This window comes from Gallinula chloropus (assembly GCF_964237585.1).
Source record: "Gallinula chloropus genome assembly, chromosome: 3".
Taxonomy (NCBI): Eukaryota; Metazoa; Chordata; class Aves; order Gruiformes; family Rallidae; genus Gallinula; species Gallinula chloropus.
This window is the reverse complement of record NC_140087.1, coordinates 78721798-78748233: the sequence shown is the minus strand read 5'-3', so window position 1 is coordinate 78748233 and position 26436 is coordinate 78721798. Positions and strand designations below refer to the sequence as shown.

The 26436-nt window shown below is 39.2% G+C and overlaps 1 protein-coding gene across 1 annotated transcript in view; it reads left to right on the top strand.

Moving 5' to 3' along the window:
• Positions 1-26436, top strand: part of MACROD2 (mono-ADP ribosylhydrolase 2) — an 888911-nt gene that overhangs the window by 189341 nt on the left and 673134 nt on the right. The window contains exon 4 of the mRNA XM_084260985.1: positions 4719-4748. Within this exon, the coding sequence (XP_084117111.1) occupies positions 4719-4748 (30 nt within the window). The remainder of the gene's footprint in view (positions 1-4718; positions 4749-26436) is intronic.

Here is a 26436-nt window from a genome sequence, read left to right as displayed (position 1 = left end):
GCTGTTCAATCAACGTACATCCTTCTGCACCTTTTTCTACCTTTTGGCTTACAGTGGAGAGAGATTTTCATTTGACGTGAACTTCTTCAGCATTCATTTGCTTTCCCAAAAATTTCAAATAATCTGACTCCTTGGCAAGGAGATGCTGTTGTAAAGAGAACATTGAGGAAAATGTTAAGACCTAGCTATAGGACTTATTAAGAAGGCTGAGATTTAAACATACGTGTCGAGTTCTTGTTTGTCAAATATGCTGGTGTATTCATGATGTCATTGTTGGTATTCTGCAATTAGAAACTAAACTTACTTTAAATTCTTTCTTTCAAGGTCTTTTTCTTTATTTTCCCCCTTTTTTTTTCTTTATATTTTCTCTTCTCTTTTATCTTCTTTCTCTTTTCCATTTTCCCTTTTCTTTCTCTCCGCAAAAGTGTTTTGGAAGGAATTTTCTTTTTTAGAGCAAGGGTGGAATTTTCTAGGTAGGCCAGACCAGTGCTCATGGAGTTTCTTTAGTAGAACTGTCCTCATGCTCATGGGGGAGTTGTGCATGTGCACACTATAGTGGTGCAGTGTATGGGGGAAGCAATTTGGGTTGCATTGAGTTTGAAGGTTGGAAGTTCCTAGAGTCCCACTACTGGTTGCTCTCACCAACCCATAGCATAATCTCTACAGCTGGAGCTCCTTTCAGAGTGTTTTGCAAAACTTGATCGTTTAAGAGCATTGATGGACAAAATGCAGCTGTAGCTTAACACCAACAGAATGAGAAGAGAGGTGATACTTGCTCCAGCTTTGTATGATGTGATTACAGCCACAGCGCTGTGCTGACCTGCTCTCTCAATCCAGGTCAATGTCCCCAGCTCTGGCTGCCTGTTGTGGTTTGACCTGGCTGGCAGCTAAAACAACCACACAGCTGTTTGCTCACTGTGGGATGGGGGAGAGAATAAAAAAAAAAACAAAAAAAGAAATAGGTAAAACTTGTGGATTGACATAAAGACAGTTTAATAAGCCAAAAAAAAAGAAGTCAATAATAAAAATAGCTACAACTACAGTAATAATTGTTGTAGTAGAATATACAAAACAAGTGATACAGAGCACAATTGCTCACCAACCAAAACCACTACTCAGCTAGTTCTCAAGACAAACTGCCTTCTGGCCCACCTCCCAGTTATATATGGAACATGATGTCACATAGTATGGAATATCCCTTTGGTCAGTTTGGGTCAGCTGTCCTGGCTGTGTCCCCTCTCAACTTATTGGGTGCCCCCACTTTCTTGTTGGCAGGGCAGTATGAGAAGCTGAAAAGCCCTTGCCTGCTTGGCAGCAACTAAAACCATCAGTGTGTTATCAACAGTATTCCCATCCTAAATCCGAAATGCAGCACTATACCAGCTGCTAGAAGAAAATTAATTCTATCCTTGAAACCAGGACACTGGGGAAAAAGTATACTTCAGGTGCTAAGTGCCAAGATACCTTTAACCGTAAGGCTTTCCCAAAGATGGAAAGAGAGGTGAGGTGCATTTTATCGAACCTTACAGGTGCAGTGTGAAAAATCTGAAAATAAAAGCTCTCAAATTTTGGGTGACACTTTATCTTTCTGGAATGGATACTGTAAATACAATTCAGTCATGTTCTTTCATGGTATCCTAGGCAAATCGTTGGATTTTCCTTCTAGTGTGTGCAAGAATAATTCTTTATAACAAAAAAAAATGCCCATGAGTTATTACTGCAGTTTCAATGGTGTAGTAGATGCAGTGCAACCAAAAATGTCTTTGAACTGGTTTTGCTGGTTTTATAGAGGTGTGTGATGCTGACTTACGGTATATATTGTAAAAAGTTTTAGAAAGTATTGGAAAAACAAACATTGCCAGGGAAATTTAATGAGAGAAACTTAATTCTTTGAGAAGTCATCAGATGGGCAGAGGGGATGTTTGCTTGGTATCAGAAGAAACCTGTTTAGGAGTGGAAACTTTGGTTACAGAGAAGTGTAATGGGTTTTAGCAGTGTCTCTCAAACATAATAACGAAAATCCTGGAATTTTATTCCGGAGCTAGATTGGTAATTGTAGGCACACTGCTCGGTGCCAAAAAGAATTAAGCTTGAACAGGATATTCATGGCAGTAGATGACACCGTTACTTTTATTTTCTTCTGATATAAAGTATTCTGATTTTATCTCAGGTAAACTCATTTTACTGCTGGGAAGGTGTTGTTACCTGCTTCAGAAGTACTTTGAAAACTGCTGTAAAAATATGTGGGTCTGTTTCTAACTTGTGTCTGTTGTTAATAGTGAATTTCAGTGAAGGCAAGAGCAGGTAAATGCAGAAATGCTGAGGTTGGGTGGCACTCTGCAATATGTCTGCACACAGTGGTTATTACTCTCTCTATGTCTTTTCAAAGGCAATTTCTATATGGCAGTATTTGTTGCCTGCTACCCCTTTATAGAGGATAGCCAAGAGTCTAAAGCAGTCTTGTTACACTATGTAGAAGCAAAGTAACTGTGACAGTGATGCTCTAGCAATGTGGTTGATTCATGGGGTGTAGGCACGTTAAAGTTAAGGATCTCAATCTAATATAACAGTATGTGACAGCCAAAAAGGAGTATTGGCACTGTCTTAGGGGGAATCTTATTGCCACCTACAACTACCTGAAATGAGGTTGTAGAGAGATGGGTGTTGATCTCGTCACCCAAGCGACAGTTGATAGGATGAGGGGGTAATGGCCTCAAGCTGCTTACGGGCAGGTTTAGACATTAGGAAAAAATTCTTCACCGAAAGGGTTGTCAGGCATTGGAACAGGCTGCCCAGGGAGGGGGTTGAGTCACTGACCCTGGATGTATTGAAAAGATGGATAGATGAGGTGCTTAGGGATATGGTTTAGTAGAGGATGGGTGTGGTTGGACTTGATGATCTCAAAGGTCTTTTCCAACCTATGATTTTGTAATCACAAAAAAAAAAAAAAAATCATCTCCAAACAGTGTTGCCCCATCTCCTCTTTCCTAGATATGCTGTTCTGCCATTCGTGTATCACTCCTTGAGCCACTTCACCTCAGTAACAGGTCCGGTATCTGAACCGAGTAGTGGATAGCTTTCAGCTGCTCTACTGAGTTGCACCTGAGGGTAGAATCCAGACAGCAAAAAGGAAGTCAGGCACTTCATTAAAATTGGTTACAAATGTCTTTGTTTTAGAAACAAAGATTATTTGTCCCATTTTCCTCCATTTAATCTCTCGTAGAATTAGAACCAGACCTGGACTGGAAAGATACATGGGAACATCCCTTTAGGTCTTGGTCTCAACAGTCACTCACTCAATGTAGGAACAGCAGTCCTAGCACAGATAATTGGCCCTGTAGTTTGTGGCTTATTTTGATTTGATTTTGTCAACTGTGCTGGATATAAAGCTGCATGATTATTGCATTTGAATAATCTATAGCTACTCCTCGAGTCACTGTGAGATAATAGTATTAATAGTATTAATGGTATATGCTGCTTTTAAAATTAGAGATTTTGAGTAAGCTACTTTGATGGAAAATGTAGCTTTTCAATGAAGATGGTTTCACTGTAGTGCCAGGGAAAGGCGGTGGCTTTCACATGGTTGAGCTGAAAGTGAATGTTAAGTCAAAGATGTTTGTAGAATATCTGAAAAAGAAATAAGGAAGACAAAGGTAACTTGATTTTTTGTGAAAGCCTCTGGAAAGCAATGGATAAAAACAACAGCAGGGAATTTGCTGTTTGCAGTCTTCTCTTTAGGAAGCAGAGGGAAATCATAGAAACAATAATGTATGACAGTAGAAAGCTTGGATACTGGAAAATAGCTAGTTTATTCTGTGTATCTTGCCATCTACCTTTGTCCTGCAGCAGGAAATGGTTTGATGTCTTGCTTCTCCTTTGCTCATCAGCAAGCAATAAGGAAAATCTGTGTCCACCCCTTACACTCTTGCTTTTATACCGTGTCTTATCTGTATTACGTTAGGACAGGAGTTTCTTTCCCACACATTTAAAGGGGGAATACTTTACTCCAGGCAGGTTTAGAAGCCTAGGTTTTCTTTTTGGTTTTGCCTAGGCATTGAAAGGAAGATGTTTGGCATGGCTCCAATTATGCTAGCTTAATTTCAAGTGCCATCTTGTATCACCGCGCTCTGAAAATCGCTTTTCATAAGTGATTTATTCATTTCTGGCATGGGTAGCTGGATGCTTGCAGTACAGAGGCAATTAAGCATACCGAGTAAAATCCCAACTTAATTGCATACAATGGTTAAATAGCCTTTTATATCAACGAGGCCAAGCTTTCTCATCATCATCCTCAGAGGTCCCATGTCATAGAAAACAAGGAAAGCGAAGCAAAAGTTCCACCTTAAATGAAAGACTTCTATTTCATTTGGTGTAATTGAAAAGGAATTTAGAATTATAGTTTAGAATTATGGGTTTTTTTCTATTATAAATTCAATATTGTAATTTCAGAAGCTATTCAACACATTAGCTTTAGTAATTGTATTAATGTTTTATTTATTACCTTATATGTTTGAATATATTGCAAAATCTGCAAAGGTAAAGACTGTGATTACAGTTTACATGAATGATTTTTTTTGCAATAAATGGTTTTTGGGTAAGTGGAGAGTAGCAAAGTTACTGAAACAGTGGAAAAATATCTTGTGAAATGTCTTTTGATTTGCTTCCATCTATATTTAGGAAGTTCAATGCTGACAATTCTCCTTTTGTTCTTCTTGCAGCTAATTCCAGCCTTCTTGGAGGTGGAGGAGGTGAGTCTTTGCTTAATGCTGCATTTATTCTTAAATAAGTGTGAAATGTATATTGAAAAAAATGTAGTGTTTAGTTGATTATAAAACACTATGTGACTAAGTTCAAACAATGGAAATGTAAAATGAGATGTGAAAACTCACTAAGGCTGATAAAGTTTCCTATCATCAAGAGGCAGGGTTTGTGACTACTGCTGAGTCCAGTGCCCCCTCTGGATGAGACTAGGCCTGACCTACGTTTAGGATTTTTAACTCACTTCAACCTTGAATGTGTTTTAATTCACTTCAACCTTGAATGTGTGTTTAACAAACAGTTTTAAAAGAAATCTGAAGTAGTTTAAGCACAGTAAAAATCCATTTTAGTAAACCAATGAGGCTTTGTCTTTGTGGGTTTTTTTTTAAAACTCAGTTGCTTATCCCATTCTGTTTGCCAGAATAGTCAAGCAGCTTTCAATACAAATCTCTGGTGCATGTAAGAGATGCTGCCATCATGTCTATGAGCAAGACAAGAGATGCTCAAGTCCATATAATGTGCGTTGTTTCCAATGGATTTTGTTTTATTTTGGTAGATCAATGCTGGTTTGCTTTTTGTAATACTGTAGCACCACGGCTGTAAAAGCTTGCGTGAGTTTTATCAATTTAGGAAAAAATACCCCATGAAGAGGTTGATCTCAGTTTTCTGTGAGTTCCGCTGCCTCCCAGAGGGAAGTAAAAGAGCTCAGTTCTGGAAATTTCACAGTACAGGCAGCGACTAATCTTCCTTCCTGGCTGGAGTTAAAAGGACTCGATGATCAGAGCTTACATATGCAAGGGTAAAGGAAAGGGCTCTGTAAAAAGACAGAAGATGGCTGTTGCTTGTGAGGCTTGAGGATAAGTTGTCAAAGCTTTTGTTTTAACAGCCTTTACTGAATAGGCCTCCCTTATTTCTGGACCTCGAAAGGGTGCTTGATAACTGCACCTGGGCATCTAAGGAGTGGTTCGTGTTTCTCAGCTGTGTGCCTGGACATTAAAGTACAGGAAAGCCTTACCTGGCAATCCTGCTGGATTAATCTGTTTCTTTTGATTCAAGTTAGCTGTTTGCAGTATACCAAATTTTTCTTTGTTTAAAAGATAATCCTTTAAAAGGTAATCCTTTGTTAGCTGTTCATGTTCCTGTGGAGACATCCATGTAGCTCCTCTCCAGTGCTTGCTCCCAGCTGGTAATGTCAAAAAAAATTAAAAAATAAATCAATGCAAATTTTCAAATTCCAATCAGGTTCCCAGAGCACTGCTGCTGCTGCAAGGATTTGGCTATTGACTTTCTGTGGTATTTATTCAGCTGGATCGTACTTCAAAAGTTGATGTCCGTTCAGTGTGGCACTAGATAATGTGACTCTCCCTCTGGGGTAGATGAGGTGAGCCCGCACCATGGGTCAAGTCAGGATTTTTCCTGTATTTTGTTTGTTAAAAGTGGGGGACTTTCAGTCAGGTTAATTTATCTGCACTTAAAACTACTTTGTCCCCACCCTCCTGCTTCCTGGTCTCCCCTTCCCTTCAGGGCAGGGTGAGGTGATGGTGGCACACAATGCTGGGTCAGTGTGCTGCTGCACCTTCTCCTGCCCTGGCATCATTTTGGGCCTTTACCTCCATTTCTTCAATGAGTTTCCTCAGCGATCTCAGGAAGCCCCTGTGGCAGCTTGAGTTTTGGCTGCTGGGTCAACTGGGGAAATGGCTGCAATGCCCTCCCTCAGAGGAGGTCTTCTCTTCAGCCCCCCATGGCCAAAGCCCCATGAAACACATTCCCAGATCCTTTATCCTCCAGTGGATGTACAACAACACATGCTGGCTTACTATGCAGGTGAAACACCGAATTTGACTATTTTATGGCCTAAAGTTTTCTGGTGGTTGAGGGGCTGTGTTTGTGCTCTGGAGGTGCCATGAGCTGCCCTTGAGTAAGGAGGCCAACGCTGCCTTCAGAGTGGGTTCACTTAGGTTTTCCAAGTCTTTTGAGGCAAAATACTGAGAATTTCAATGCCAAAGTATTCCTGAGTTTGGGCAGCCGCCACAAGGTGTCTGTGGCTCCATCTTTGGGTGCATGCATTTGCCGTGCCCCTTTGGAGAAGGGAAGAGAGAGAGCACAGGGGCTGCAGGCTGCAGCCTGCTCAGGGGGGCACAAGATGGAGGCAGCCCTGGCTTTCCCACCTGCAGGCAGTTAAAGCCCAGAGCTCTTATCTCTTGGAAGGGATCGTTTCATTCCCAATTGAATGGGTTTGGGTTTAAAATTCTGGATATATTTTTTCCTTTTTCCAGAAGGAAGTGGTAGCAGCACTCCTTATGAAATATTGCTAGTGAATTATTAAAAGTTTATTATATACGTAAACACCAAAGCCGCCCTTTGATTGCAGGTGCTGAATATTTATGATAATGCATAATACCAGTGTAGTTTGTTCAATAATGGGATTCAGATCTCTTCAGTAATGCTCGTTAACTTAATCTCTCTGTCACTGCTGGGGGTATTGAATACGTATCTTAGTTTTACAGAAAATGAAACCCAGAAATTTCTGCTTGTTCAAGCTTGTGCAACAGGTTTTGTGATTTTGAGCTGCTTTTGAGCTGTTCTGTGTTTGAAATATCTCCAAAATTGAACACAAATTAGTTGGAAATGGTTATTTGAACACCCTGATCTAACGTTTGTAAATTAGTATGTGCGTTAAAGCCATCTCCTGGAGGAAGACATCTGAGGTACCCAACAAGGTGATGTTGTCAGCAAACATAGTGCAATTGGTTGTAAGTTCAGGTGCTGGTGGGTTTGGGTGGCTGCTTATCATCCCTGTGTCACCTCGGAGCCACATCAGGGCATCTGTGTGCTTTGATTTCCCAGAGCCAGAGTAATGATTTGTTCTTGCATTCACCATTTAAATGCTGTCTATTAATTTCCATGACCAATTGGAATGAGAAGATAAAAGAACAAAAGATACTCGAAATAATTTTTCACAGAACTGTTTAATCATAAAATTGAGACACCCACAATAGCGTCTTTGGAGAGTCTTTAGTTAAATATAGATGTTGAAGGTTTCTTTCTGCTTTTCAAATAACTCTGAAGTTTCCAGGATTTCATTGACTTTGGTGAGTGAGCCTTTTTTCTTTTTCATTCTTTACTGGTTTTAATAATTGATTTTTAATTAGGAGGCATACTTTGCTTTCAGGTCTAGATTTATCACACATTCAGTATCGCACTGCTCTTATTAACTTGCACAGAGAATTATGGCTTATTTGTGCATCATATATTATTTGTCCCATTATGTTCAGCAGTGCAAAGGTGAAAAGTATTAAGAAAATTACCTGCATTTGGAGGAAGTGAGAAAAAAACTGATATTTTGAGAAAAGTGACCCCTTTTAAAAACATATCATGAAGTTTTGGTTGTTGAGGAATCGAAACGCCCTGTTTTGCATGGCAATTTTTTTCTTGACATTCTTTTACAGCTGTGTCGAGGAATGAAAACATGTGATTTCATGCACTTTGTTAAAGCAAAGTGAGCAAGAGGTAGGATTTCTCCAACCCCTTACAATTTTGAAGAGTCGGGGATTTTGTGGGGGTTTGTGCCCCACTGTCCCCATCTCATTTTCAGTTGTTTTCCTCGGGGTTCATTTTTCTTTTACTTCATTTGCAGACTCTAAACAAGGTCTTGTTGCATGTTCATTTCTGAAAGGCTTGCTTTCTCTGACCTTAAATTGAGGATATATCTAAAATAGCAAGATAGGGATTTTTTTTTCTTCCCTCATAAGGTTTTGTTGCCTGTTCTAGAGCTGGGAGACATCATTATTTAGTGTATCCTGTTTTGAACATAATTTTTGTCAGCTCTGTGCTTGAAAACAGTAACTTTGTCTTAGAAAGCATGTGAGAGGAGACAGGTTATATTCTCAGTCTTTTGGAAGCAGTGTTTGGACCCAGTTTAAGCTGGTTTCTCCAAAAACTGTCTGCTTTTCTGTTTCGCTCCATCTCTCTCTCTTTTGCTGGTATAACTATGTCTTTTCTAGGGCATGGAAAAATTAATTCCTATATAGCCGTAAGTATGTTAGCATATCTTAAATGTAGACCAGACCTACTGCTCCAGTCTGCCAAGACATGGTTTGTAGCCATGTCATTTTAAGCAATGGTTATGGCATGGGGAACTTGTATAGTGTTCATCATCACGCTGAGTTTCTCTGTGGGTTATTGGATAGACTCCATTTTGACAGTGGGATTTGCTTGCCTCCTTTGTTCGCCTTTACCTCTGTGTTTGTTAGATTATAGTAGTGGCAAAAAAAAGTGTTTTCCCCTGCTAGAAAGAAATAACCACAGACTGACATCCATCCTGGAAAACAGGTTTGTCAGGAGGGAAAGGAGCTATTCAGTGGCTGGGGTCTTTTGCTGAGCCGGAGAACAGAGTCACATGTTGGAGGAGACAGACTTTGTGCATGGGTTAGTATACCAGTTCAAAAACCGGAGCAGCTACGTTTGTCTGTGTACAGGCATTTTGTGCCACATCAGCCCCATGAGCTCCCTCAGACACAGGTGTGGATAGGGCAGATAACACACAGGAATGGGTAGGTATCTGCACCTCTCCAGAATGACAACTGAGAATCTGATATGTCACTTTGTCTGGGGCAGCAGAAGTACCGCTGCGTACTGGTGTTTGAGCATCTGGATTGTACCCCTTGGGTCCAAATTGATGGTGGAGTTGTCTTCAAACACAGCTGTGTTGAAGCACAGCTATCATGCTGCTGCTGCTCCTATAGAAATAGAAGGTGACCTCTGCTAGGGTGCTGCTACAAAACCACTGGTGTTTGCCAGCTGCTGCGTCTATTTGCCAGTTAATTGCAGACTAATAAGTTCAGAAAACCAGTGATTGCCCAGTGGGTAGTGGAAGGAGGGAAGAGCTGACAGAAATCCCTTTTCTTAGCATCCCTCCCGGTGGCCAGGGATAAAGTTTCTATTTTCGTGCCTGCAACTTAGTTACACTACTAACCATTTCCAGCCACCTTCTAATAGCTCAGTCTCTACCAAAACAGGGAGGTTTCTTGCTGTCTGAGCAGTACGGTGACACCAATTCACATGGCAAATGAGTATATGTAACTGTGTAACATTCATAACAGCAAATGCTGTACAAGAGAAAATTGGAGGCCAGAGCGAGACAAGTTGCAAAGCACCCCGCAGCAGTGTAAAAGAATACTTTAAATATTAGACTGGCCTGACACTAGCCCATTCAAAATGTATAAGAGGAAGAAGACAGGCCTGTTTTATCCTGAACCAGGATGAGATGCTCTCTGTTTTGGATTTCACAGGGCTCGGGCTTGATATTTACATAATTTAAATGCAAGTGAAGCAAGGGTTTAAATCCAAAGTTCAAATTTGCGCATGACGTGTGCATAACATGAATGCATCCCTTGAGAGGAGAAGAAAGAGTTTGGGAAAGGAGCACTGACAGGATTCTTTCATCAAGAAAATAAGCATTATTATTTTGTATTTTTTTCCTTTTTTTTATGTCTGTCTGTTGGCATTTTCTTGTATCATGTCAAATGCGTTTGTCAGATTGGGGTGTGCTTGCAGCAAATGGCTTCATGGAACAAATGTACTTCATCTGGGATTTCAACTAGCTTCAAAAGCTTCCAGTTGCTTTGTACACTGTCATCATATCTTAGGTATTTAGGTAATAGCTATGAAGGTACAAAGATTTTCCTAGTGAATAATGATCATGTAGAAGAACTGATAATTTAAGGCAAATAGCCATTTGCCTTTGTTGCTAATTAATCCCTTTCTGCTAGAAGATTGCTGCTGCAATTCTGTAGGGCTGTTAAAGTGTTTTATCTCTTTTTACTATTTGCATGCTGTTCTTTTTCATCTCTGTAAATAGAGTGGGTTTGAGAGGACTGTATCCACAAGTTCCCCCACTGTGACAGTACATCAGCCAATTAAAATTTTAATATTTATGCATTTATGTATTTCCTTCTGGACAGCTGTAATACTAGTTCCAATGGCAGCCCAGTAGCTTGGGGTAGGCTGTAACCCTTTCAAGGTGTTTGGTTCAGCCTAAACTCTTGTTATTATTTATGAGCTTTTTGTTGGATCAGATCAAAGCAAACAGATTTCTCTGTAATTTAACTGCTTTTATAGAATTTATGCAGACTTCCAGTGTAAGCAAAGTCTTTCTTTACAGGTCAGCTATTCTTGAAATGTTTTTTCATTCTTCAATCTGTGTACATATGCTTGCATCCTGCCTTACTGCAGTGGGTATTTCCATGTGAGTTTTAGTTTGGCTTTAATTAAAATTACGTCCTTTTCTCATTTTCTAGCGCATCGAGAGATGTAAAGATGCTAGCTCTATAAATAAATAACCACAGCTTATTTCAAAGGACCCTTAACCCAAACTGTCATGATTGAATTGAAAATGTATGCTCTACTTCAGGTTTTTGTTTTTCTTTTGGTTTTTGGTGGTGGTTTTGTTTAAATATGATATGTATTTTGCTCTTTGGCTATGTTGGGTGCAAACTTCCTTTCTCCCATCATTTTATACCTTCTTATAGTTATGGGTAATAATCATAAACAGGAAGTCTCAGGGTTGATTTTAAGTATTCCTTAGTTGTTGCCTAATTGTATCCTGTTAATTACACTTTCCCAGCAGTTACTTTAAAAATAATAATTATATTTTGCTATTTACAGGAACTGATACAGGTATGTGATCAGCTGTAAGTTTGAAATGTGTATGTATAGTTGATATAAATGACTTTCCCTAATGATGACTTTTTAAATATACATGTTAAGCCTGTGATTCTTTAAAGTGGAGCTCCTATTTCTGCCAGCGGTATAGGAACATGGCTGTATATGTTTCAGTCATTAAAAGAATCTAAGATTTAGTGTGTCCATGCGTACTTACTCATTGCTGCCCTCAGCCTTTTAATATTCCTGCTGTGTTGACTCAATTAGGCATTAGAAGGTGATGTTTTATTTTTCAGTCATCAGTAACCGAGTGCTGAGTCCACAACACTGCGCTCCCACTTAATTGTGAGGCCTTTTTTTTTCCCCACTCAGACTGTCACACTGACTGACTATCCTCGTTTTCTTTAATTTCTTTATGAGGTAATTACAGTGTTCTGTACCCACAACTAAAAATGAACATACAGTTTCTGCCATATATATATACACACACATTCATATGTGTATGCATGTCACTATATCTATTTGTAATTGACTCTTGCAGTCTTTCAGAGAGTCAGGCTCACTGTGTGTGGGTATAAATAAATAAATAAAACTGTGGCATTAACATTGTTAGACTGGGAAAGACCTTTAGTTCATGGTCATTGAAAATTTAAGGTGCTCTTGATAAAAATCCAAGCTGAAAAGGCAGGCAGTTATGTAAGGAATGTATTTCTTTCTTTTTTTTTTTTTTTTTCTTTTTGTTTCATGTTATGGGACAGAGCTGCAAATCGGGAGGAGAGATCACAAACCTTCCCTAATCCAGAGGTATCACATGATGTTTAAGGCAATTGTTATGTGAATTGGGTAAACACTCTGGAAATGTTAAACACTTTTTCCATGTACAGGCAAATATGTATGTCTTGCATGTATGTCTTGTATGTAGGAAAGGTAATTATCTTGTCACTTGCCAAAGTGCTGCTCAGGCATCTTAGGATACTTCTGCTGAGACTCTTCCCTTGCAGCTGAAGGTGAAGAGAATGGCTCCCAGGGTGAAAATAGAGTCCGGGAGTGTGGGAAGCGCCATGCGTGCTACAGTGAGAGTGTGTGCTACAGTGAGAGTATAGTAAGTCAGGCACTGGAGTATATAGGTGCCAGTCTACAGAAGACAGTTTTTTTTTTTAAATGAAGCATTTGGTTCGTTTCCTTAAAGAAAAAATCTGTAAATTGGGACACCTGTCAAAGTTGTTCAGTTTCACGCCTAACAGTCTTGACAGTGTCCCTTTTGCTGAGGTAAGAATGAAGCGGGCGCTGCAGTGAAGACATGTTTTGTTAGGCTCAAACAGGGGTGGTGGTGTTTTTAAATCTGCTTCTCAGATTTAAGGTCTTGTCCTGGTTTTGTACCCCAGATGGGAACTGAGCACCACGCAGCTGCTCTATCACCCCCCTTTTCCGCTGGATGGGGGAGGAAATATATATTGAGAAGCTCAGAAGTCTAGATAGGGACAGGGAGAGATCATTCCACAGTCACGGTCGCTGGCACAACAGACTGAACACAGAATTTATTTATTTTTAAAGCTGATATTAAAATAAATAGAACAAATGAAATAAAGGTACAGTGGGGGTACTTGACATGTAGACATAGAGGCACTATTGAGTATCAGTGCTGTTACTCAAGCTGTCATGCTGGTAGGCATAAATATGACAAAGATCCCAAATCAGTAGAGAGCTCCATAAAAGTATCTGTAAGCCCTAAGCTCCTTACTTTCTGCATCAAATGTCTATAAATGATGTAGGTGTGGGCAACAAGGCATGGAAAAATAGCAACAACTATTTGCTAATCCTTGTTGGTCATTCGGGGTTGGACTCGATGATCTCTTGAGGTCCCTTCCAACCCCCATGATCCTGTAATTCTTTTCAAGATGTGTGCGTGCCCCATGGCCTGAAAATACAGGCACTGCGTGACACTAGCACCTCCCCAGAAGGAGGGCAAGGTACCAGCAACTGTGTCTGCTGAGGTACTTGGGCATGAAAACTCCCATTTCCCCAAGGTCAGAGACTGGAGGTTGTCATCATCCTTAAAGCCCTGCCTCTTGTAATGCAAGGAATTTATAATAGTTACTTCTTTTTGTTTCTAATGTGAGTGATTACTTCTTTGTAAGCATATTTTCAAATAAAATCTTGAATAAACCCCAGGGATTAAACTACAGAGGCAAGCAAAAAACAAGTATCAAAATATTATAGAGGAAGTTTACAACTCTCTTCTTGCAGCACAGGATGAAGGATTATGAAATCAGGCCCATGTTCACCTCTCACCTTCTATTTCAATTCTTCTGCTCTTTCCACAGAGCTGTGCTACTCATTTATGAGTTGGTCTTTACTGATCACATTTTTCCAAAGTTCCTTTGTTCTGTGCAAAATGCATACAGATTATAACATGCAGCTTTTCAAAAGCCAAGAAAATCTCCAGCAGAGCAGCTGGCAAAATGGTTGAGTCTTGGAAAGATACGTTCTTTGTTTTCTGTGTCCCTATCCCCTATCTTTACAGTGTCTTCCTTCCAGTTTTAAGAACTCTCTATCAAACTGATAGTGTAAAGTGGAATGAATTTTTGGCATTATTAAAAAAAAAAAAAGATGAAATCTGGTGATTGCTAATAAGGGATTAAAACTCTTAGAGAGATGGAACTGATTTTTAAGAGACATTAGTGGAAAACCTGCATGTACAAGTATTTCTTTGCAGTTGCTCATCTTTTTTTTATAACTGATAAAACTGGATGTTTGTGCAGTTTCCAGGTGTTATTTTTCACTCTTGTGCTGTACAGCAAGCTACAAATGATACTCCTATGGTTTAAGAAACAATTAAGAAAACATACATACACCCCATCCCTCCCACCATTTCAGGCTTCAAATTTAGCCTGAATCACTTTGTAGATTCAATTCAGACTTTATTTTTTAAATCAGCAAACTGAGGTGTGAAGTAACCAGGGACAAGAACCGGGGAAGATGGCTTTGATATGAAAAACCCCCGACATGATGAACCACATCCTTATGAGCATTGTTATCACAGAATCTAAATGCTCCACAGACCTTTGGTGCATTTATCCTAATTGCTCTGCAACAGAGAAGTCATGTTTTCCCCATTTTACAGCTGGGAAAATGAGACAAGGAAACCGCATGTTTTGCAAAAGGTCCAAATAGAAAAGAGCAAAAATCTTATCTCTGAGGGCGAAGTGTAACTCACTGGGGTTTCATAGTGCCTACAGCGGTTTTACAAATAGGAGATTTGATTCCTATTTGGAAGGACAAGGAATTTTAATTTTACTACTAGTTTCATGGGTAGAAACAGGATGATGTTTGGGAAAAAAAAAAGAAAAGAAAACATACTCTACTGAGAGCAACTTTCTGACAATTAGACCTTAATTGGTTATACAGGAAATTCTCTAAAGAACTGGCAGAAGGACCACCAACTGCAAATGAGATACTGCTACATAACCGGCTTTGTACTAATGGAGATAAAATTTGAATAAGGGAAAATGTGATGTATTTGAGGCTATCACCCTTAATAATTCTAACTATACAGCAATTCACTGATCTTTTTAGGGGTTTTCTACATTAAGTAAGATAAAGGCTGTTTACTTTTAATTTGACTTTGTATAGTATTAATAACAAAGCATTTTAAGATCTTTTTGATGAGAAAAAGAGTCTTCTGTAATAAGAACGTATCTAGTTTTGTTATCAACCAAATCTAACGTCTCCCAACAGCAGAAATGCTACCTTATAATTATGTGTAAAATAATTGGGTGCTTGTTCTTTACAAAGTTGCCTTATTTACATCTTTTTCGTTAGGTAAATGCCATATAGGGTTTATCATTCAAGTTTGTTTTAAAGTTAATTCATCTTTGTAAAGTTCAAAATCATAGTTTCTGCCATTTGGACTGGCAGATCTGTAGTGTTGTAGTTTTGGCTACATATACAGTAGCGAAGAACAAAATATTTTTTGTCACACTTCTACTGTTACAGTTCAGTCTGTTCCTTTTCCATTATCAGCTTGTTTCTCTGGGCTTCGCAGAGGCATCTGTTTTAATTTTTATTGGGTAGGGCTGCAGTTTACCAATCTCATGTAAGCTTCACAAATCATTCACAAATGTGGATCATTAAATCAATTATGTCTTGGCTGAGTGATCTATGACTGTATTATATGCACACAATGTTAAAAGAATGTTATTGAGGTGCAAAACCAAGTACTTAAAGTTAGGAAGTGCCAAAAGTAAAGTTGCCTGCAGGCTTGCAGTCTCTATGCATATATGTATTAGGGTATTGCCTCTAACTGTACAGTTGCACTGTTTTTTTCCTGCTGGAACCTCATCACAGTTATCCTCTTTGTTCCAAGAATAAACCATGTTTCGCTTTTTGTGTACTTAAACTCTGGTCTGCCATCCAGTATTTGTTACGGTACTTAGCATTTAGTACATGATTTCATAAGTAAATTAAAGATTTCATAGGTAATATATTTGTCTTCCACCAGACAGTGGTGTTATCTTTACCCAAAAAAAAAAAAAAAAGAAAAAAGAAAAAAAGAAGAAGAAAACCAGAGATTAAGGTCAAAATTGTAATTTTAAGGCCCAAGCTGTGCAATGGGGAACTGCTTTCTGTACAGGGATGGAACCCTACTTAAATTTCAGAATGTACATCTGGTAAATTCCAAGTGATTCTGCAAACTGGAACTTGTACATCACCTCAGGATGTAATATAACATTATCCTCAGAGTGAAATTCACCTTGATGTTCCCACCTCTTCTCTACTTCTTGTTCCCAGTGACACTGCCTGCGTTTTACAGTTTACTGCTCCCTTGATCACATTCATTCAAAAGTCTGTTGGCCTAAATTTACATTTTAAAGAGGGTTTTTTACTTAGACAGTGTCAGACCATGGTCTTAAAAAAGTTTGCTTTGAGGTGATTAAGAAGGAGAGAGCCAAGTGCTGACTGAGAGGAATGATGGGACTGGAAACAAGTGGGAAGGGGAAGAGATGAGTGATAACTTCCTCTGCGGCTGGGCAGATTGTAATGTGAGACCCTGTTCTCAAACGTTTGGGGGGTGGGGAGTGAGTGTTCCCTTTCTAACTTCTTACCTTAAATGTTCACCTCTAAAAATTAGCCTCCGTGTGTAGCCGGTTCTGGTTTCCCCCTGCTCCTGGTTCTCTGATTTCTTTACTGGGAAATGGTTTGATTTTAGTCCCAGGCCAATTTCCCAGGTTCTCTCTTTGAATTCGCGTGCCTGTGCCTTTCCATTGGCACCTTCACTCTTATGCCATAACCTCATCATCACAGATTTAGTCACCAGTCCCTCTCATTTTGAGTCATGCCATCTGCCCCTACACGCAGGTAGTGCCCCTTCTCCTTCCTCTCATCAGTTTGTACAGGGACAAAGGGAAAAGCGTCCTGAACAGGCAGTAATTTGTTGAGTCAAATGAAATCATTATTCAAATGAAAGAGAACTGCCAATTTCAGAGTTGCTCTAAGTGAAGAAAAAGTTACAAAAGCCTACTGCTTTGGTGGTTTATCTCGGTTTATCTTTTAATCACAATTTTGATTTAAAAAGGTTACCCCAACCTAGCTGTACCACGGTGGTCACCTCAGTCTGCTGTTCCATTGCACTTAAGAATGAAGGCAGTATTGTTGGTGTAAGAGGATAAAACTCTTGATGTTACTACCTCCTTTGTATTTCTTCATCCTTGATGATTTGGCAGTAATTTCTCCCTGGGGATTATTTGCTTAAGGGTGGGGCCTCTGTTCAATCCAGATATAGCCCAGCTGCAGTGGCATTTTTGCCTCTTCTCTGGGTTTACAAGCAATTCGTGCTTCAGCCAGGATTGCCTGCCCTCCCAGAGAACAAAGAATTCAGCAGAAAACTTGCCCCTTGAAATGATAGCTGGACAAAGAATCAGCAGATTTATCAGACAACTAATTCAAGCCATTTTTTACAGAAAAGTAGCATGACCTCACCATGGACCATGATGAGACCTTTTCTGTGCAAAAGTTTGTATGTAGATAACAAGTGGAACAGGTGTCAAAAAAAATGAATATTCTTAATAACAGCAGGTAGAGATAATGGTCATCTGTGAGTACTGAAGGAAATTTGCTCTGGTGACAGGTCAGTTTTTCATCAGGAGCTGGAAAATTGCAAACATATGATAATTCAAATGGGATGGTGTCTGCAAAGAGGATAGACTAAGCAAATACCGGCACGTTCATAGGCGATATTATTATTATCTCCCTTGAGATTTGATTCAGCAGGAGCAGTTGGATTTTTTCTAAACATAAAAAATGTGGATGTTTAGAGGAAATTGTTTCATTCTAAAGGAAAAAAAAAAGTACCAATGCACATCAAATATTAAATAGAATTCTCTCTTTTTCAAAGATAATTCCCAAATTTGATGCTATAAAATTTTAGCAGTTGTGGGAGAGCTCCCAGAAGACCCTTCATTATGTCTCATTATTACAGCATATGTGAGGCCATAGTACCCTTGGTTGCCATAGTTCCTTATTTAATCAAGAAAAAAATGTTTCATGGCTGCACAGCTGGGTAACCTTATGTATCTATGGTTTTCTCATGAAACAATCATATCTATGCCCCTTGCTATCTTAATGTGAATTTTGCTTCAGAAATTCATAAACTGGACTTCTTTTTTCTTTTGTTGTTTTTTTTTTTATTTCCTAACCACAGTAAAGGTTAATGTCAGGCCACAATGTTGCCCAGTGCTTCTCTGGGTTTTCTTAATAAAGGGAAGGTTTCCTTCCTTCCATAAGGCCAAACGTGCAAGGTGGGGAGTGAGTGTGCACACTCAGTACTGCAGCACAAGCTGAGAGTCCTCACCGGTGGGTATGGCAGCTTTGCCACCCAGCATTTGATTGTCTGTTTAAAAAAAAAACCCAAACCAAAACTCCCTGAATTCTTAATTACATATTTTTCTTTCATTTCTGTTGTTTAAACCGTAATACTTCTTATTGAACAAGTTGTATCAGGTCTCCTCTGGCACAGCTATCAAATAGCAGTTTAAATATTATCTAGCTTTAGGTGCTAGCTTTAGTTAAATATCTGCCCTGCCAGGGGAGACACTGTGAGGAAGACTTGTTTAGCTTTACAATTTCAATGGTAATGTTTAAATAACTTTGCCGGCATGAAATATCCAGGAAGGCTGCTCTAGTCTCTAGGAGCTTCTTAGAGAGAATTAATGCCCTAATACTCAGGGAATATTTACAGTTTAATAATTGAGGAAAGTTGATTAAATATACAAAGCATTTAAATACCCATTTTAAGCTCACATTAATTCCTGACAAATTAAAGTATCTTGGCATTTAGAGAATTACAAACTTCCAGCACTAAGTTTGGGCCGTACAGCAACGTGCCCTTTTCATGTGATATAGAACATTTGAGTTCACAAGCATACACGGCTACATTTAGTCATACCAAATCTGATCTCTTGTGGTGGTGGGATTTGAGGATTTGGGAGCACTGTTCCCCCTAAGGTGGTAGAAGGCACCTGGAAAAGTTCTTGTTGTATTATAACTGTGGGGATCATTTCTTTCCCTCTTGTGACTCTGCATAGAGGCATCACAGCTGCTGATCCTTAGCAGGTCTGCTGGGTAAGATTATTCCAAATATTTTAGAGGATTCTCTATATAATCAGAGGGGGAAGCAAGGCTGGATCAGACAGTATGACTTTTGCTTAAGTCACTCCTGGTGGATACTTGTCAAACTCTTCTTTGTCTTCTGGGTTGTGATTCTGCAACTTCTGTCGGTGATCTTTTCCAGTGCATCCCTGTCCATACCATTCTGCCATTGAAACATTTTCCCCTGGAATCTTGATTTTTTGTTTTGTTTTGTTACAGCTCTAAGCCTATAATGAAGGGATTCCTGGTGGTTCTGGGGCAAGCTGTCCTGTCATTCTCATGTCATCCACAGTGTCTGTGAGAGAAGCAGGTGCCTGTGAAGCAGCCCACGAGGCTAATGATGAAGGATCAGGACACATAAGAGATTTGTAGACTCATTAGTTTGTTCCAGGCTGCCCAACCTGGGTTTGCTTTTGTAGCACAAAACCTGTCTATACCAAAGTGCACTTTCTGAATTTCTGGAGAGAGAGAGAGAGAGAGAGACAAGGCGACAGCAGTGCTCCTGCCTGCTCCTTTGTGAGTAAACCTCCCCTGGCTGCAGTTGCCCTGAAATTACAAAAGGGTGCAAATGGCTGTCTCGTCCTCATCTGTGGGAATAAATCAGACATGAGAGTTGTAGGCTTGGCAGTTAAGCATTTCCATTTGTAGAACACTGACAAACTAATGATGGTAATTTTGCATTTGTTACTACATGCCTAATCTAATTAAGTTTTTCTTAGGGTACAATTGTTGTTTTCTGCATTTAATTATGTAAGCACCAGGTGCAAATGTTAACAGTAGCTGAATTCAGAAGGAAACCTTTTATCTTTGTGTTATGCAAGACTTGTATCTTTAATTTTGCCGTTAAATATATATATATATACAGTATTTGTTGTTCCAAGGAGTTGTATTAACAGTTCTGATTGATATACGTAGGAAACGCTAATGAGGACTAAAAGTTTATATACACTCTTAGCTTCAATGTGTTTAGAACTATTTATGAGCAGTACTTTTTTTTTGGTTTCAGGTGTTCTAATAGTTCAGACTCTTTTTCCCAGCTATACTGCTGATTTTGAGGGTTGGCAGACTTCCCACACTCCACGACAGATCTGCCCCTGTCTATTTGAAAAGGTCTGAACTACGTAGGGGTCTGTTGTCTGAATCTGAATTTCGTGGAGCGCTGGTAAAACTGCTTCTGTGACTGCCAGCCTGGCTGTGAACTTCTTGCCACCATTTCATCAGTGCTTGTTCAAACACTGAAAGAGAGTTTTCAGTAGAATTCTTTGCCTGGAATAATAAAACTCAAGTTTTATTTTTAAAGCTCAAGGACCTGAGCTTTGAAATGATGTAAAAGACTGCTTGGAGGCAAGTGACTCTCAAAAGGTTTTGAATTTATAACATTAATTTTTAAATAAAGTGAGCAGGAATTGCAGTAAACCTTTCCACCTGTAGATTGGTAATGGTTTTAGTCTGTTAAGTAAAAATAAGTAAAGCTTGCATGTTCTATTTTCTAGTCATTCATTGGTAATCTATATTCTATAGTTGATTAGTAATCTTTATAATCTATATAAATTTGACATGAAATGTAATAGAAAAGCCAGATAAATGATCGATGCATGGTTGTGCTAAAGCGTGAGGTACCCATAGAACGTTTCCATTTCTAATGAACAAAAATGGTCTAGAGAAGCATTTTTCAGCTGTTCCTAATTCTTGAATGACTACATTTTGTAGTAGAAATAAGGCCTTTATATTTCATGAGTTTAAACCCACTGCCAGCACACCTTCTTTTAGTTACCTTTCAAGGATTTCTTCAAAGTAGGAGTGTAAGCCCTCCATGGACCACAAGTCAGTAGTAGTCACCTGAAATATCCAGCCCTTCATTTCAGGCTCCTCTGTGATCACATTTCATTGGGCTGTGAAGTGTGGTGTTACTGTTGAACCATTTTCAGTATAGACACAGAAGGGTTCACATTTATGCAGGTGTCAGCTTGACAGCATCCACTGCCTTAATTCTAGATCCAGGTAAACAAAGAAGCCGTGTCTGCTAGTTGTTTGGAACGAAGTTGTTAGTGGTGGAGATTTCCCCTATCCCTGACACTGTTCTTGGAGACCTCTGTTATTCTGAGTTTGGTTTGTTTCTTACCCTTCAAGCTTTTAATTCAAACTTGGCTCCTTTGTTGGTTTATCACAAAATTTGTTCAGAGCCTTCCCTTTCTTTTTAAGGTAGTCTTTTAACCACTACTGAATATGCATTGCATCAAAGATGAGTGGTTGAGAACTTTAAAACCACAAATAAAATCTACATCTATGGGTTACAGTAACGAGTGCTAACATACTGTTTCTTTGCAAAGAGCCCTTTAGGGATAAAAGACCACATTTCAGGTGATGTGAGAAACAGTGAGGCTGACTGACTTCTGAGAAGAGCTCACTAGGGTTAGTGGTCAGATTTTACTAAAAATTAATTCTAAAAAGATTAAAATAGGTATGTTTAGTATTAGATCCTAAAATTCTTAGAATTAGTATCAGGATTAATTCTTTCTGGCAGTGACGCCTGCCTACTGGTGGGAATAATAACTTGTCACTAGGTTCCTGTACTACTTTTGCTTTTAGACTAGTTTTTCCATTATTCCTGTTCCAAGTGTTGTCTTTTTTCCTCAGAAATATGATGATTTATTTGGATGATAATACCCAGGCTGCAATATTTTAGAAGTCAGTATCTGTTTCCACGTAGGGATGCTTGGAAAAAAAGAAAATAAGACTATCTTGCAAAAAATATGCTGGCCTCATTAGGAGCAAAAGTGTCTCAAATGGCCCTTAAGCAACACTTTGGCTTCTCCAGCTTCTCAGCATGAAAACATGTCTAAGTAAGTTATATTATTTCAGGACAGTGAACAGCTTGCTTCAGATCCAGCAACTGTGTTTATTCTTTGGTTTTGGTTTTTTTCCCAAATGAAGAATGTCACTCTGTATTGTTTACATTTACATCTCAAAACAATTAAGCTAAAACAGCTTCATAAGGCTTGGAACTGGCTTTCTCTCAGGGAAAGCTTTACATTTAGCTTCCAGAGTCATACAGTAAATAGACTTATTTTTGCTTTTTCAAGCTGGTGCGATTGCATATGTGTTCATCTCTCTGAAGAGATTTGAATGCTGTTGATTTTGAATTGTGCATATTGGCAAGGAAACTCACCCATAATTTCTGCATAGTGCTTGAATTATCTTTATGAGAAGAACAACTAACTGATTTAATATGCCTTTGGGGATGATTTTTTTTTTTTTTGATGGGTTCTCACCTAGTACAGAGTAAAAGCTTGCTTGTCTTTGATTACAGAATCAGGTACAAAATGCAGAGATTTTGCTCCTTGCATGTTTCCATGTCCTTGTACTATACCCGCCTGGGAAATAGGAGAGAAACTTTTCTACTCTGAGCCAAACTTGATATATAACATAGTTGTATTGTTTTAGTGCTTTGTCACACAAATACTGCAGTATGTGGGAACTTCACAACAGACCTAATGTTGCTGAGTTTGTGGGACACCATCTTGCTTGCTTTCATTCCTTTCCCATTTCCACATCTCATCAACGTATTCAGTCAGGATACATGTCGCTGAGTATTCAATCCAGTCTTTCTTTGCTCCCTGTTAAAATAGTTGGCATTTCTTTCTTGGTAGGCAAAGCTTTTTAATTTTCACTTAGAGCAAGCCACAGGGGTAAAAATTTAGTAAGGGCTGTAAAGCTTAAGACCTTCTCAGCTTTCTCATTTCTGGGTTCTGATTCTGTTTTCAGCCTTGTGGCATGAAAGGGGATGCCCCAGGTGGCTGCATGAATGAGCTGCCTTCTGTATGCCATTGCTTCCTCCTGCCATTCCTTAGCAAGGGCAAAACCTTGTTTTAGCCAAGAACACAAAGTGGTCGGTTTGTACCAGATGTGCTATGCAGGACTGAACAGAGCAGAACTGTTACGTAGCTGCCTATACGGCTGCCTGCCATAATGACCTGCCATACAGGCCTGTATGAAGACATTCTAATGCAGGGGCAACATAGGACATCAGTTTTGTATCCTAGGTATGTTCTTCCCTATACATACCCTGCTTGGGCTTTTTGAATTACAGAGAGTACTTTACAGACAGTGTCTGTCCCTCATTCTCTGACTGGAGCCACATTCCCAATGTGCTTTCATATCCCTCCTACTTGCCAGGGGCGGAGCAGGGGTTAAGCAGGGCAAACGGGGGCTCAGCCCCTAGCAGGTTGAAGAATCCCCTAATTTTCCTTCAGATGCTCATCATGCCTTTTCCCAAAGGCTGTCTGAACAGAGCTCAGGGGCAGGCTGCTCCCTGGAATAGTTGAGTGGTGAGCAGAGACTGGGTTGTGAGAAAGGTGCTCCAGGTTCCCAGGGTTAGCGCTGTCCCCTCTGATGTTTCCTGTGCCCCCACTTCCTTCCCCAGCAGGAACAACAGCCATCGGCGTCATTCCTCCACCGCTTCTGCGACTGGTGTGACCAGAGCTGAGATTTGCAGTCAGCAGGGGTTGGGAGGGCACCAGGCAGGATTTAGCCACTGTTGCACATACAGTTCAGAATAATTTTCTACTCTTTTGATAGTTTCTGATGTGTGTTTTATTCAGTTCCAGTCTAATCAAGTTAAATGTTTTAGCACATTGTCTTTCTTCAGACTTTTTACAGGAGGCAAGTGTAATCTCACTTAAAAAGAAAACAGTAATTCCCCTTTCATCTTTCTAGGGAGATCACTTTATTCATGTGTAGTGACCTGACTCAACATTTGGTAACTAGTGTGTCACTGAAGGTTCCTCATTACGGTCCCAGCTTGCAGGCCACCTGGAGTGCTTCATTATTAATGTGAACTTCAGGTTAAATTTTTAGATCTGTGCAGGTGCATTTGCACTATTCACTGCAGGCTGGTGACACATGCCTTGTGCATCAGGCTGAATGTGTCTAAAGGCGTATGGAACACTTCTTGTTTTGACACCCAGTCGTATGAGGAGCGTAAGGACTGAAGCTCGAGCTCTGTGTTGATTATAATCTAACTTTTGCTTTCCTTGGCAGTTGTTCTTTGATATATAGGCACTTAATCTCAGCACTTGGAGAAAAGAAGTAGGGAAGTCAGAGAGGGGAGGATAAAGGGGAAACCACATTCCAGTTAAAGCTAGTATCATGGGAAAAGCTTAGTTCTTATTCCAGATATGAATGTATCTTCGGATATAGATGGTAGTTACATGGCAACCTGGCACTGCAGAGCCCTCCAGATTGCTACTGGTTGTAGTGCAAGATGTAAGCAATCCTGTTGATGCAGCTAGAATGCTGTTAAGATGATGAGTTTGGGAAGAATCTTGCATCTCCTTGATGGAAGCTTAATTTTGTCTGGTTTTTGCTGCAGTTGCTTAAACCACCTACACCACCAGCCATCCATCTTTGCCTCCTGAAATCAAATAAGTGACCTACTGAATTGAATCTCTGATCTTAACTTGTTTGGTTTATAGTCTAAATAAATAGAAAGGCAAAAGATAACAGAGTCTAATGCGCATACAGAGCATCAGCTGTGTACAGTTGCAGGCTTATTCATTGTTTTCCCTGAGTTTTTCTTTGTGGGTTATTTTTCCTTTTTTTATGGAAAAATTTCTTTGGGGAAATCTCTCTTTTTTTTTTTTTTGTATGTGTTTTGTTTTAAAAGAAATACAGAAATAGCAGAAGTGGGAGGAGAGGTGGATTCAGAGGAGCAATGGAGCTGGAAGGACAAAGGGAGATGGGCTGAAAAGGAAAGGGAAAAGAATGGTTTCAAGTGTGTGAAAGGGAGTGGGAAGAACAGGAAATCTGAGTGTGGTATTGAGAGCACTGGGAAATGTGGGCAGGAATAAATTGGATGGGAGAAGAAAAACTCCTGAAGCATGTTGTTGTTTTCTTTAAAAATGCTAGCCTTACTACAGTAAGATAGCCTCCACTTTATTCATTGAGGAACAGATCTTGACATTATCTGCTTAAAACAAGTAATGAAATACACTAATGCTTTATTTTAATTTTTATTTTTTATGGAGAGCTAAAGCACCAAAAGGTACTTCCTCACTAGCTTAATATTTTAAACAAACATCTCTCTCAAATGTGGAAGGATTAAGGGGTTTAAAATCTTGTACAATTGTATATAATTGTATAGTTGAAATCTTCCTAGTCATTTTATTCTTATTTAAACTGAATATATGCTGATTGGCTTGTCTTTGCGCATGTGAAGAGCAATGCCCTGGTTTTCTAACAGGGTATCACAGCACCTACTTCAGCTGAATTGAAAATAGCATATAGGCTGATAATGGGAATGCAAATTGCCTCGGGGGTAAAATCTGGTTTTAGTGAGTGAGGTGGTCACGACAGTCTGCTTTGAATTGAAAAGCTGATAGAAAATCAACAGATCTGATGACTATAACCACCACTTTCATAGTAATAACCATTTGAAAATTACAGTTTTATTCATAATCCTAATCTATACAGTCGCTCTGTCCAGTTATATCTGAACACATCAAAGCTGGCAAATCAAACTTATGGGTATTTTAGAGTGATGGTTCTGGTTCTGGTCAATAGCACTAGAGCATGAAAGCAGGACACAGGTCCTGAATGTCTTCTTCCCCTCCCCCCCTTTTTTAATTAAAAAATCAGTATATTACATCTCTAGGCATGAATTTTCTAAATTAGCTGTTAATACGGTGATTTTGCCTTTTGAAGTTGCTTCCAAATATGTGGATATATACCTATCTTGTAGCATTTTAAAGTGCTAAATTGCCATTTAAAAGATGAAAGAAGTCTGGAAATTTATTGCATAGTTGAAAATGAATTAAATATACCAATTAAAGTTATTTAATATCTGTTATCGTTTTTCATCTACATCTCAAATATTTATGGGAAAACATCCAGAATTTTGTATGGTAAATTTAAAATGTGTCTGGTGAAGGTCCCATGTGAAACAGTTTTTATCATGCTTTGGAAAAGCACATATTTAATAGTGGAATGCTTTGCTTATGTACTTATATAACTCCAGTGTATAATATGGGTCCAGAGGTCTTTAATTTATTATAAAGATAGGACTTTAATGACAAAATAATGGCTCTGATGTATCTGTAACTTTGGGATTAGATATTAGAAAGGTATCACATCTTTCAACTCTTCCTTATGTGATGTGACATTGCTGCCCCAGACAGTTTTTACTGCATGAGCAATCAACATAAATGAAAACTAGAAAGCATTCATGTTAAGACAAGAAGCAGTGTTACTTTCAATAAGGTGACTTCAGAAAACTGTCACACAGATATTTCACTGGAGACATTCTGGTTTGACCTCTACCTCACCATTCCTTCTCTCTCTCTTTTTTTTTTTTCTTTTATGATTAAACAG